The sequence below is a fragment of the Echeneis naucrates genome, chromosome 11 (assembly GCF_900963305.1).
Source record: "Echeneis naucrates chromosome 11, fEcheNa1.1, whole genome shotgun sequence".
Lineage (NCBI taxonomy): Eukaryota > Metazoa > Chordata > Actinopteri > Carangiformes > Echeneidae > Echeneis > Echeneis naucrates.
This window is the reverse complement of record NC_042521.1, coordinates 18,377,953-18,392,827: the sequence shown is the minus strand read 5'-3', so window position 1 is coordinate 18,392,827 and position 14,875 is coordinate 18,377,953. Positions and strand designations below refer to the sequence as shown.

The window sequence follows — 14,875 nt, the reverse complement described above, 5'->3', positions numbered from 1 at the left end:
AAACATTACAATATATTATCCAATATATTAGCCAAACTTACTAGGTTTTACTAGGTTTTCTTCCTCAATCAACACATGAAAATAAATGAAAGCAGTGCTAAAGCCAAGATATGGTCAGGATACGACTACGACTGAACTATGAGATGGAATTCTGGGGAAAAACATCTTGGCCTCACGCCTTCAACAACCTCGGTCAGGGTAGGACAAAGCCACTGCTAAGGTGACCACAGTCCATATTTATATCATAGACCAATGCTTCTAAGTATGTCATGGTGCCTGTCTCCAGCAGGGACATCAGTCCATTGATCAGACTCGGAGATGATTTCATCATTATGAAATCCATCGACAATGATGCGCTATATCAAAGTTGACCTGTCGCTGCACATGGCTTGGCCATTGCCCAGTACAACAATTCATTTATTCATTCATTCACTCATCTTCTATCGCTTGTCCGCTTCCAGGTCGCAGGGGGTGCTGGAGCTAATCCATGCTAACATTGGGCTAGGACGGGGTACACCCTGAAAAGGTCACCAGTCCATCACAGGACCAACTTACAGAGACAGACAGAGACCAACAACCACTCACACGCACACTCAGACCTACAGACAATTTAGAGTACACAGTTAACCCAAACATGATTTCTTTGGACAGTGGGAGGAAACTCACGCAGGCATGGGGAGAACATCCAAACTCCACATACAAAAGGACCCAGGCCCGGGAACTGAACCCATGACCTTCTTGTTGTACCCCAACAGCGCTAGGTTTGCAGCCACTATGCCGCTGTGCATGCTGCCCTCCAACACAACAATACAGAATCATTCCAGATTTTTCTGTTTGAAAATTAATTTTTGGGGGATATGTGGTGGATTTGGCAACTATAGAGTGAAATAAGCTGTGCTCACATTCACTTCAGTCACTGGAATGAACATAAGAACCTTCAGAGAATCTCCTTGAAGAGCAGTGGGTAGACCAAACCCACTTGACAGAGTTACAGGAAATTAATGTTTCATAACTGTCTCTGGTATAAGAACAGTGTCTAGCATTTGGGTAACCTTGTAATCTCTGTGAAAAGGTGTATCCCCCCCTAAAGGGTATGCGGCTCAGTGTGACATGCCATGTCTTGGATGAAGAGGCGATAATAACTCTCCTCAGATCATCTTATGTTCTACATCATTTAGCAATAGTCTTCTGGTATTCTGAATACTTGCTCTAGGTTTCCCAGCTGCTGCTTAAAGCTGGAGGCGACAGCTATTTTGTATTGATACAAGGCACATGTTCTTAAGACAATGAAGAACTCACATGTCTCAAATGGGAGCAGCCTTAGCTGAACTAAAACAGGCTTGGGTAAAGAACTTGGGTAAACTCTGATCCTGCTTCCAATGACTACTGTACCAGTCCAATCTCAGACCAGAGAATGGCCCTGCAACTTCTACTCTGTTTGGCCCTTCATAAGATGATTTTTAGTTGGAAATTTGACATCAGGCCAAAGATGGATGGCTAAGCATCTCTACTTTATCAAACGCATTTTCAGTATGCTTGAGGAAATCCTCTGTTCCCTTGAGGAATGGTCTGACAGCATAGCCGATGACCTCATCCACCCTGGGGAAAGGGGGACCATCCATGAATACATCTCTAGGGCAAATGGATGGATATTGAGGCTCTAATCATGAAATCCATTCCGAGGATCAAAGGAGGTGGCAGGTTTTGGATTGCAAGGCAACCATATAAACTAGACTGGCTGTTCTAGTGTCAACCTTGTAATTGACTGGCAGTCTGTTTTGGTTGTACCCCGCCTACAGCCCAGTGTTAGCTGGGATAAGCTCCAGACCCTGCTTGACCTCAGAGATAAGCAGGAACGGATAGATGAATGAGAATGTGTGTACAGTAGTACACATTCGGTGTGATATGGCTAACTATTACACAAAAAGGAAATGGAGAAATTACTCACATTATGGTAAATTCAGGTCTGAAAAAAAAAAAAAGAAAAGAAACAGAAATATAACCTACTCTGTCCTATTGGGAAGCAGCACAGAATAGGAAGCAGTGTGAGATCATTAGGCTGATGGCTGCCTCTCCTGGCTGGCTCTCTGTACTCGAAGTGATTTTCAAATTTCAGGTTTTATTGTTCAATTGTGAGGCATGGGTGTCCTAGTTTGTTGTTCAACTTGCCCTACTAGAAAGAGTGACCATGCTCTTTCTAGGTCTCTCACCTTTAAGAAGCTTTTATCTATTTCCCTTTGTTTTAGTGTAATCTTTTTTCTTCACATACACTAAGATTTCATTTAATAGAATTGTAAACGGGCTGTGTTTAACTATTTTCACAATTTAATTTCATGATCACTTGGATAAAAGATGGAAGCTCCTCTCTCCACAGAGAACCTAATGCCTCCCATATCGAACATACAATAAGTGAAACAAGGTCTTCACATTCGATGATGATGAGGATGTATGACTGCTGGAGCAAAAAACAACTTTTGCCACTGATATCCCTCCAGATCATTTGTGATAGCTGGATAGTCCCACAATGAGGAGAGGCAGCACCAACCATTCAGCCCAATGCCTATTTGAAACCCATGGCTGCATCTGGGAGCCTGCATGACCACCTGCAGACAGATGGGATGCATAAACCTTGATGCATTACAACCCTCAGAATGTGTGTGGAAGAGTGCATGGGGGGTGGCCAAAGGGTACCTGTACATTGGTATATAGGCCGTATCAGATGCTGGGGAGGCTTTTTCCATTTTCTGCATGATTAGACTTTGAGTCAACTTGACTGCATGTTAACATACACAGAAAGCTCTATTAGAGAAATAAAGACTGGTGACAGACAAGCACACACGACGAACCTGGCTTAAGAGCAGGCAGAGAAAAATGTGTGGCTGCCATGGCTGCTCAGCCCGTAGCCTTTGGCTGAACCTGCTATAGGGGTCAAACAGGAAGGCACACACTCCCTGCTGGAGGCTACAGCTTGAATGAGGGGAAAGTCTAAAGAAAACAGACCCTTGATTGCTTTGTCCACTGGGGCTGATTCCACTGACAGAAGGACAGTACGGATATTCAGCGCCTCTGATAAATATCAGCCAGAGTGAGGCATGCGCTCAGAAGTGGATGAAAGGATATATAGACTGACCAACTTGCATCGTTCAGTTCATTGTGACTGACAACTTGACCTGTCATCATGGTTTTGCAATGGTCTAACTTTATCATTCATGTGTCATTGCTTGCAGTGTTTTACAATGTTGATAAAGAGTACATTTTGAAACACCTTAGGCTTTATTTTTGTGAGGCTAAAGAACTTGTGAGGGGCCCATATTTTAACTTGAGTGTTTTATCTGAAGTTTTGATACCCAGAAGAAACAAAAAACATCTCAGTGTAATTATACATTTCCTCTTTCTTCTCTTGGAGGTCAAGTAACAACAGGCCAGGTCCACCGATGAGAAAAACTGGCTTTATGTACCCATGGAAACAATGAACTGAAAGAGGCGAGCCCACACTGTAGAGTTGAGGAAGGACACGTTAAAAATAATTATTTATATATTTGTCAATAAAGAAACATGCAGCCTTAATATATCATTTTTTTAAACCTCTTGTAGCCTAAACAATCAGCACGTTTACATGCACAGTTAAGTCAAGCTATGGTTGTAGCTCGATAAAACCATTTCATTGTGCATGCACGGGAGTGAAATCGATTTATTTGTTGAAATCATGTTGCCTCCACTACGTTAGGTGACAATATGCACTCTTTTGACTTGTGGGGAGTGGGCCACTACTGACTGGCCCATGACGTCACAGACCACAACAGAGGTAGAAAGAAAAAAAGACTGGTGGGCTAACAAGTTAGCATCTGTATCCGTCCAAATATAAGTTTTTGCCATGTTCGACGCATAGCAGTTAGCCGGATTCTTTTGTCTGACCTCCTACATTTACATTTATGCTTTAAATGCTGTTCAACTTCTGGGTCATAGCTTGGTGCAAAACTGAAGCACATGCGCAGATCACCTCCTCCAGCTCCAGTCTGACTGTCTGTATACATGCCGCAGTAGCTCGACTTTCAATCGCATTATCTGGGTCTGTTAGTCCGACAATTATAAAATCGACTTCAGTCGAGCTAACATGTTTACAAGTCCAGTTTTGGTCGGACTGATGCAATAATTCATTTTTTTAGGTGTCACGTAAACATGCAGATTATTGTAGCTGTAGGTGGTGGCTACATGTGACATCTTTCAATTAAAACATTGCTATTACAATAGTGAATAGTGCATTCTCTAGGGATACTGAAGAACAACTACTAAAACATCTAAACTGCCCTTCATCTATATTAGGAAAAAACAAACAACTGCAACTTATTTCTTTATTACTATTTTAATGCTTACTTCACTACTGCAGTTGTCCTAGGGGAGAGTAAGGGTTCTCTTGCTGCTGATTTCACCCATTCATTCATTCATCTCGCAGGGGGTGCTGGTGCCAATCCACACTCACATTGGGTAGCTGGGATTGGTTCCAGTACACCCTGGACAGGTCGCCGGTCCATTGGGCCAACATACAGAGACAGACAAAGATGAACAACAACTCACTCTGAATAAACTTTTGTCATTTTACGACTGGAATGGTCTTTAAATAGTATTTGATCTGTAGGCATAATAAATAATAATAATAAATAATAAATAATATCAAAGTAATATGGAGAATAGCACCAAAATCAAACTGCATTCTAATACCCAATTGCCCCAGTCTGAAAACCAGTTACATGTTAAGTTACATGGTCCACACAACAGATGGCAAAGAACCTCAAGCAAAGTCTGTCACAGCACACAGGCAGTTGAACACCATGATGCCACATTTTGAAATTAGGACAGCGCCGTGTTTCTGTGTATTTAAAATCAGAGGCTTAATTTTAATTTAAACATCCACTGAACACCAAAGCCATAAATTGTAGTGATTGAATTAAAGCTGACAAATTTTAACTGATCACCAGAAACAGGAGGAAAAAGTGACAAAAGAAGAATAGAAACAGAGGAATTTCTTAAAGCTCCTCTGGGTGATTGTGTTTGGTTCGCAGTAAAGAGAAAAATGCGGTGTTGTGCATGTGGAGTAGTGAGCATAGCCTAAGAGGATTATAGGAATAGGAATAGCACTCAATGGATCCAGTCCCTTTCCTCCACCTTCTTTTCTTTCTCTTCTTCCTCCTCTCGGGTGATGCTCTGTGCAGTCTGGAAGTTATTCTTCCAGGTTTTCTCTGCAGGAGAAATGTGCCAAGCACATAGCTCACAAACAGCAGGCCAAGTCAGACTTCACCCAGAGTACACCAAATTAGAAGCAGCTTTGCACAGCTCTCCAGTTCTTAGAGGAAGGGACATCCAGAAGCAGTTTAAATGCTCAGGGAAAGAAAGAAAAAACAATAGCAAACAGTCGTGTAACTTCATGTCTGGTGGGGAAATGAAGGAGGATGGTGAGAAGAGAAGTGGGAGTTTTACTTTTATAGAACAAACTGCCAATACATGACCTAATTTCTACATATTATTAACTGAAAACTTATTACTATATGACTGGTGCTTGGATTTTGAAAAGTCATTTGACCAAACCCACATCGATTCTTTCCATCTGATCCCCCTCCGTGACCTCATGGCAACCCCAGGGTGAGTGCAGAACTGAGGTCAAACCAAATGTTGATGAGGAGCTTTCCTCACTTTACCCACCAAACAGGTCCAAGCCACGCCAAAGCTTTTATAAAAACTGACTGAGAGGCTAAGACAGCCGTAAAAGCAGATGATAGACAGGAAAGCTCAGGGAAAGAACACAGAAAAAGGAATAAGCCTGCTAAAATGCGAGAGGTTTCTTTTATAATCCGCACAAATTCACTGCCTTAAAAGCACGGAGCAGGTCGGCTAGCAGTCTGAGATGGAGCTGTTTTTTGATATTCAGTAGAAAACTGTTTGAAAAAACTAAACTGGATGCTTGAGGATGGTCAGGGCAAACAACTGGCCACAAAAAAACAAACAAACAAAAAAATAAGCAACAACCCAACAACAACAAAAATTAAAACAAAAAACAAACAGTGCACAGTTGCTGAGATCATCACTCATTACAGAACCATCTAGTTTAAAGTTAGGCCTCCATGTCTTGTTTGATTAGAAATCAGGTCTAGGTTCCATATACAGTCAAAGTATCAATAGTCTCATTCTACAGACAAATGCTCAGTCTGGAGGCTATATTCAGAAACTGACCCTTACCACCAGCTGTCAGGACCTCAAGAACTTTGAGATGTCACAACAAAGTCACCACTTTCATTCCCGCCAGGAGCAAGCATCCAGCCTTGGCCTTAGTTTCTCTGGAGTGTTGACATGAAATCTGCTATATTCCTATTAAATCACTCACTGTAAACAGCCAGCCGATCAGAGCAGAGAATTCCCTTACCTGTTGTTACAAGGACTCCAGAGAAAGGTATAAAATACATTGAGATTAAACGCTGGAAACGTGTTCAAATATTATCTCAATTTAAAGTAGTCTACAAAGCCAAGTGCACCATCTGAATTAGAGGAGCTGCAATTATCTGATAAATATCAAATGTGTCCAAAAAGATCAGAAACGAACCATAGTTGCTGCAGACGCACTACCCTTCAAGGTTCCCATATTCTCATATTAAAATTGTAAAAATGCCAAAATTATAACAATATGATTTTTTTAATAAAACATTTGAATTAGTAGCTGCATAGCCAAAGCCACATATGTTCATTTTAACATCTAGATTATTAACAGAAACTTGTCCAAGCTTTTCAGTTTGACGACAGTGATGTTGTCGGATGATCCTGATTAAAAACACTGCCAGTCTTCCAAAGTGTTTTGCATTAGCTGTCACTCCCATCGAATCAAGTAAACTCTCGTCCCTTTTTAATTACATGCCAACACGAGTTGAAGTTAACCTTAGATACCAATGTATATCAATGCACACTACTGTCACGCCAGCTGATCAGCTGTGAATTCAAATAGTAATAATATCATAATATCTTGATAATAATACTAATATTGGGGAAGTAATTTTTACACATTACATATAAATATAGTACTGCTATTTTGATTATTATAATTAAACAAATTGTTATTTGATCCAATTTTTCAATTCAGTGTCAATTTATATTTTGTTATTTCTTTATTTTTATCTTATATTTCTCTTTTTCATGTCTGGCTCTTTGCAGCTAAACTCGAGTTGTGTTCACGCTGAAAAACCTACTTGCTTTTTTCTTGAGGTTGAAGAAGCCTCTGAAACAGTAATAAAGTTTTTATGTGGGGACACGATTTTCAACTGGATTCACATTAAAAGATATTTTACTGTTTCCAAAGGCTCCAGCTATGATTTGAGAGACTATGAAATTAATTGCTCTTAAAGATATTAGACGTGAAAATGTGCTGTTCCTGCTGCTGTGGTTGAGCTGCAGCCTCGAGCAGTTGAGGCTGCTATGTATGACATTTTGATTGTTATCAAAAGACCAGTTTCACTGCCGATAGACAGTATCAGTTTAACCCTAGTGGGAGCCTAACACTGTCCTAATCAGGACAATTAACCATGCCTGGCATCATCCAACTCTGCTTTCATTTCACTTTTGTATGAGGCTTTTTATTTTCCCCCATCCACCTTTCATTTAACATGCCCACTAAATTAGCTTGGTGTTCAAGCTGTGCTAATAGCCTTTCATGTCCACATCAGAGGCGCTTAAGCCTTGAAGACAAAAAGGCACCAATTATCCCATACCATCCACTATACAATGCACATCACACTGGGACATCACACTTTCTTTTTAAGTGACACCAGCAGCAGTGTTTGTAGAGGATCAACTCATCATCACACCTTCTCTGATCATTTCTGGGTTTGTTTTTTCAAAAAATGACTTAAAGCCCTTATTTACAAATTAATTTTTATTTACACAGTGTATGTATCATATGCTACGATTCCTCAGCTGCAAAGCCCACTTCATCTGTTTAAAGGAGGTCCTTGATCATTCTTAATTAACATCTAAACTGGAAGAGGAAGTGCATTAATGGTCGGCTCTTTGTCAATGTGGCTAATTAACACCCAGGAGGTTTCCATTATCCTGAATAAATAAATTAATAAACCAACATTTCATTGACCCTGGGAGAGGCTTTCTCAAATCAAAGTCGAATTTAAACAGTTCCTTATTCAAACAGGAAAAGGTCAGCCGTGTATTGTCTGACAGCGCTAAAGGCCAACGCACAGCTTTACAAGTGGACGGCGCGTTTGTTGTGAGAAAGAGGGAAATCAATGGTTTCTTCTTCTGTCCCATATACTGCTTCATGAGATCTATCTCAAAGGCCAGTTACGTGTTAAAGGGCGCTGATTGTCTAATTGCAAGGAAAATCAAACACAGCTCAGTGTGTTGTTTCTTTAATTTAATGGGTAATAGAAAGGGTTGGTTAACCCATGCAAACTAAGCATTCTGTTTAAGTGAAAGTTCAGGGTTGTCATTGCAATATCTGCACTAGATTCAGGTTGTCCCTTTAACAGACAAGCACACTTGCTGGAGAAGTACTGCATGGAGTCTGTGGATGAGTTCTGCAGAAAAAAAATCATATCCCCTTAAAAGTACTCGCCTCAAAAAACCAAAAAAAAAAAAAAAAAGAAAATTTCAAGAATACACTCGAGTATGCATTGAATATTCTAACTGCTTGATCATGCCCTTTTTCTTGGTTTCACATCTTTGTAACAGAAATTTTCTCCACTTACGTCGCATTCATTTGACAAATGAAGGACTGCTCAGCTGCAACATAAAGCAAGGAAAGCATTCAAAATGCAATTTTCAGCTGCTTCAAAACATTTCTTTTTTTATTTGTCAGTTGGCCAGTTAATGTGGCCAAAATGGCTTTTTTTTTCTGCTTTCCCCATCCAAGGCAGCCCATCACTCATTGTTTGTACCAGTGCTCCCGCTTCCTTCTCCAGAGTGAGACTCTGCCACAAGGTAACACACTACCTACACTACACATGACTACCTTACAAAAAACAGTACCAACAACCACTTTAAATCCCATGAGAGAGTATACAGAGTTAATATATGCAACTAATTGAATTTTACTGTCAGTACTGTGTAGTAAAATGTGCAGAAAAAGTCATGCAGCTTTTTTACCAACCTGGGGGGACTTTCACCTTATAAAAGTAAAATCATGCATATGGTGGTTTTGTTGCAGCAGGATTTCAGGATGTTTCATGTGTTACAATCACATGATCAGTTTCATCTGTTTCAGTAAATAAGTGCCAAACTCAACAGCAGGATTTTCTTCCATTCATGGAGGCAGCAGCATTTTGACATTGATGTAAATACAGTGAAAGGAAAAAAGAGATTAAAAAGTTTCCTTCATCTTTGCGCCCGGTTATAATTTTATGTGGATGGATGATTGCACTTGACTTCAGTATTGTTAACTCCTGGCTACGAGCCCTGTCACAGAATATCTGCTCCGGCCGCTTTTAACAGGAGCAGATATTTACACCTCAGCAGTCTGAAATGACTTCACATAGTTTTAAATATTACAAACCCATTCAATGTTTCATATTAGGCAAATGTGTCCAATACCTAAATATTACAGGATTGAATTTAATCGTTATTTTGTTATAATTTGTACTTTATCCAAATAAACTGTGCCCTCAGGGGTTTATTGAAAACTAATCTGACGGTAAGTCTATTTATATGTGATTAAAGATATTTTAAATGAAAGTATTTTAAAGTAAAGTGTTATCAGTGATATTTGTACTTGAGTTAATAAAAAAAAGCTTTGATGCACTGAAAAAGGTACAATTAATCAAAAGATAGGAAATTTTAAAATGATACCTGGTATATGTGCATAAAAATTACCATTGTTTCCGTTATAACAATAACTGAACTTTGTGATAAAATCAGCATTTGGGCTTTCACAAAATGACATGAGAATAAAAGATGATTCCAACTGAGAAACCACATTTATTGAATGGATAGATTGTTCTTTGGTGATGAGTGCACAGAGAAAACTTCAGCTCTGTTTTTAATTAAATCTTGTCTTAAAATTGGATGCTAATATGAAAACATGGTAAATGGTAAATTGAAAGTTAACATCTTCTACACTAGTTCAATCCCATTTCTCTTAATTTCATAAACAATATTCACCAAATTCAGATTTAGTCAAAACATATGATAAACATTAAACCAACTTTATAGATGAATTAAATTAAATGCTCTAAACTCACTGCTGTGCTTTTACCACTTCATATTTGACACAAAATTGGATTCAACAGATTATCAGCTAATTGTAAAATTTATTTTTGCCATTTGCTGGTTGAAATTCCTTGCAATATTTTCCTCATATAACAATTAAATTTTTTGTAGAGCTGAGTTGGACTGTTGCTCTCAGTCCGTTTAAAGATGCCACGTTACACTCAGGGAACTTCAGAAGGAAATCTATTTATGAGAAAACAACCAGTAACCTCATGTTAGTCAGTTTTCTTACTAAAGCATCTTCTTCTGCAGAAGTGGGGCCAGCCATCTTAAGGAAGCTCCAGTTAAGGGTGGCAGCTTTAACTTTTTGCATTTTCTCTCAGCTGAGGAGAGCCGCTTTTGACCGAGTGCCCTTGAGCAAACCCTTCCTGAGGAATGACAGCAGGAGGCCCTCGGTCATCAGATGAAGATAAATAACAGAAAAGCAGCAGGGTGACAGTGAAAAACAAACATTGACAAGTGCCTCTTTAGCACATGTTCAAAATGAAAATGATAGCAGCTAATAGACTGACGCAAAAGCTCCAGTCAGGGCTTTTAATGCACTTTAATTAAAGAATTTTAATTCAACAACATTACAGTTGACCTGGTAATTAAACCCCCGAGTATTTGTTCTGCTCCTAATAATAATAATGATATTAATTCTTATTACAAATAAGATATAAGGTTCTTCATTGCCTTATATGTTCCAAATCCTTTCGCCCTATATTTTCAGGTCTAACAATAAAGCAGTAACGCAACTGCCTCCAGGCATTCACTTACTCGTCTAGACAGAAACTAGTTGTCACCCATCTATCAGTATTAGTCAATCAAAAAACACAAGATTTTTGACATGATGCGAAAGCACCCCCCGCTAAACTTGTTGACAATCCCGCGGGGTCGTTTATCTGATTCGGTGTCAGGGGAGAGCAGGTCGCGGCTCGTCGGCCGCTCCCGCTGTCATTTGCGGCCGCGGAGGAGGTGTGGAAACGCCGCCTGTGTTTACTCTGCGCATTCCTGCATCCCGGCGCTCTCTGGGCTCACACAAACACACAGGATGCAGCTCCGATCGCTCCTGTTTTATGGAGGGACATGAAATAGGACTTTTCTACTCCAACACTAGAGTAGAAAACTATGATCTAACCTTTTAATTTCAGACAAGCTGCTCCACGCAATATCCAGACAGTCGAGGCAGTAGATTGAATTATTATTATTGTTGTTGTTGTTGTTAAAATACCAAATACTCCTCCTCATATTTTTTGGGTCCCCCTAAAACTTTTACATTCTCTGGCTGCTGTTTGGTTCTTCACAACGTTCACCAATCAGACAATAATAATAATCAGCCCTGGAGCAGCTTGTTACGGGTCATGTGGATGGTGGCGGGAGCCACCAGTACTTAGAGGTCCAAGTGAGGCTCAACAGCAAGAAGAAGAAGAGATGATGGAAGAGAAGTTGGGACCTACAGTGTGCGCTCCGACGGTGCTGCCACTCTCTGTGCGCCAATCCGCTGATGCAGGCTTTCAGAGCCTTCTCCTGCAGCATGCAGGAGGACGGGCTGGGCGTGTAGAAATCCAACATCTGCCCGGGACTCACGGCCAGCACGTCCATGCAGTCAAACATGTTGACGGCTTGTCGTTCAACTAGTATTGTGCGCTAAGGACAAAAATCACTGGGGTACGCGCGCACAACTCCATCAAATTCCACTAACCAAACCCCACCACCACCCCCTCCTCTTCCTCCCCTCCTCCTTTTTCCTCGGAGCGCTAGATTTCGCTCATCTTCTTCTCATTCGTCCGGCACCGGAATGATAAATTATTATGTTTAACGGCTTCCTTTTCAAGACTCATTTTGCATTTTTTCGCACCCTGTCCTCGGTTGCGCGCCTCGTCTACACTGGAGTCTCCTTCCATGACAATAATGACATCCCGACGTGCTGACAGTCAGTCGCCCCGTTTCGGTTACCAACGCAAAGTGAAAGCAGCTGCAAAGCCCGCCTGAAATCGGACGATGCCTTCTTTTTCTCCGCTATCAAAAATAACACGCACGGCGTCTAAACGCTTTCTTTTCTCCGATGACAGATCGGCTCTCCGTCCTCGTACCCGCAGCTCATTTCCAACTAGTTTTGCCACAGAGAATGTAAGATTGAATAGCTTAATATATGCGGGTGAACTTTCTGTGAACCCTTCCGAGGCTGCTGACCTTCAAATGACCCAGGCGGGCTGACATCACTGCGGCTCCCTAGCTCGGAACAAGGCAGAGGGATGAAGCGCGGAGGAAAAGGAAAAAAAAAATCACGAAGATTATCTATTTATGTATTTATTCATTCAGTTGGTATTTTTAGAAATAAGAAAAGTTTCCTAATTTGAAATGTGATCCTTTTTCAAAGGCGGTTGCTATATGCGCTTACATTTTATAGTTTTTATCCTCAGTTTTCGTGGAAATTTGCCAAGAAATATGGATGCTCATAAAGAAAGCCAAACAATACTATTTTAAGGAGTTATCAAATAGAAAACATTGTCTTAAAGATAATCTTAAATAAATAAAGAAAAAGCTCACTTTCTAATTATCTGCATTAAGCCTTATAATGACTTTCACTCTTTGGTTGTAAAAGAACATTTCTGAACGTTACTTTGCATTGACATTTGTTAACCTTCATATTTTGCTTTTGTTCTCCTTTAAAATAGAAGAGAAAAAGAAAATACAAGATTTAAAGAGTTCTTTACTCAATATACACAAATGACGCCTGAAACTACATCGGAATTTAACACAAAAAGCCTTTATATAATCAACTAAATCCAAAGCATGTTACAGTTTATTCATATTTTCAATTTAGAGCATCAATATATTAAGATCCAATACACACAAGCTATATTAAGCCTAATCTAAATGTTGCTTCCTTGCTGCAAGTCTGTGATATTTTGATGACTACAGTCATATTCAAATTCAAATGATCTTAATGAGCCCATATTTTGCACCTCTATGTTTTTTCTCAAGTGCTGATCGGTCACTCATCAAAACTAGAGCTTCAGTATGTCTGGGCTGACTGTGACTAAATAATAATATAGGGAATCAGTCAGATTCAGGGGGGTGGGGCTTGCACTATGGCTGGACAGTGAATGCTTTGTTGTGATGTCATAAAGTCCCAGAGGTCCAGACAGCTAGTTTTAGGGCTCAGTTTCTGAATACAAACTGTGCGCATTGCTTTGCGGACTGAGACCTTTGATACATTCACTGTGCTAATATAAAAACCTAGACCTGTTTTATAATCAAAGACCAAATGGTGGTCTACCTTCTAGATAGCCACCTTCAAGTTTGCTGATGACACCACTGTGCTGGGACTCATAACAGAGGGTGATGAATCTGCCTACAGAGTTTAAGTACTGCGACTGAGAGAGCGCTGTAAAATGAGCAATCTCTCACTGAATGCCACTAAGATTAAGGAACTCATTTTAAATTTTAGGAGGAAGAAGGAAACCTAACCACCATTTTTGTCAACAGTGACACCTCCTCCACCTCTCAACAGTCTGGAGGGTGTATGTGCACATTCAACCACCTGGGCATTCTCATGTCGGACAGCCTCAGCTGGACAGGAAACACCAACGGCAAAGTCAAAAACGCAAAACAGCTGCTTCAGTTCCTGATAATCCTCAGGAAAAACAATCAAATCTGTGGCCTGTTAGCCTTTTACTGGGCTTGCATAGACTCTATACTGTCCAATGGCATTGCAGCGTGGTCATCTTTGGACCATATTGCCAACAAACGCGACCACTGCAGAGCTGTAAACATCACCAAGGACTCCACACTCTCTGCACACTATCTGTTTGAACTTTCAGCATCAGCCAGTTTTGCAAAAACACAAACTTGTAGACTCAGAAAAACTTTTTTCCAGTGGTCATCGAGACTTTAAACTCAAACTTGAAATCTTCCCTTCTGCAATATATGACCTCACTCTAATGGTGGCAGAGTGGTTAGTGCCACAAGAAGGTCATGGGTTTGTTTCCCGGGCCTGGGGCTTTGCATGTTCTCCCTGTGCCTATGTGGGCTTCCTCCCACCATCCAAAGACATCATGTTTGGGTTAATTGGTGCCTCTAAGTTGTCCATAGGTCTGAGTGTGAGTGGTTGTTGGTCTCTGTCTGTGTCTGTGTGTTGGCGTGTTGGATGATATCTTGTCATAATTCACAATTAATCATATTGCAAATGTTTGGGCTGAAATTAATTTTTGGGCTATACAGGCACTAGGCTAAAGTGTTTATATAGTGTATAGGTTAGGCTAGGTTTTAAGATCTTCGATGAGCAAAGGCGTGCCCGTTGGTTTTTGGTCCGGCTTGGTTATGACTCTGTAGGACATGTGTGAGGTTTAGACAGAGGTACTGTCCTCCTGAGAGACCAGAGATGCAGTGTAATTCATATCTAAGCTAGCATGGACGTGGCTCTTTATGTAGGTATATTATTTTTTTTTTTTTTTTGACAAATATAGTTATTTTGAAAGATTTGTAATATCTTGCATTTATAAACATATATGTATTAAAGCCATTGTAAAATATTTAAGTACCCAACAGTCCATAAGCAGCTTAAAAATGCTGCTTACAAGATGATGTGACACTAATAACAATCCTACAGCCTAATATAACATTCTTAAAGGGA

General features: G+C 40.2%; 1 protein-coding gene across 3 annotated transcripts in view; it reads right to left on the bottom strand.

Annotated features, from left to right (window-relative positions):
• Positions 1-14,875, bottom strand: part of LOC115050626 (retinoic acid receptor beta) — a 103,845-nt gene that overhangs the window by 53,022 nt on the left and 35,948 nt on the right. For 2 of the 3 annotated variants that reach the window (XM_029513554.1, XM_029513555.1), the window contains exon 1: positions 11,694-11,926. The exons of the other annotated variant lie outside the window; for it this stretch is intronic. In XM_029513554.1, the coding sequence (XP_029369414.1) occupies positions 11,694-11,850 (157 nt within the window). In that variant the 5' untranslated portion in view covers positions 11,851-11,926. Of the gene's footprint in view, positions 1-11,693; positions 11,927-14,875 lie in introns of those variants that run through there. 3 annotated transcript variants of the gene reach the window in all.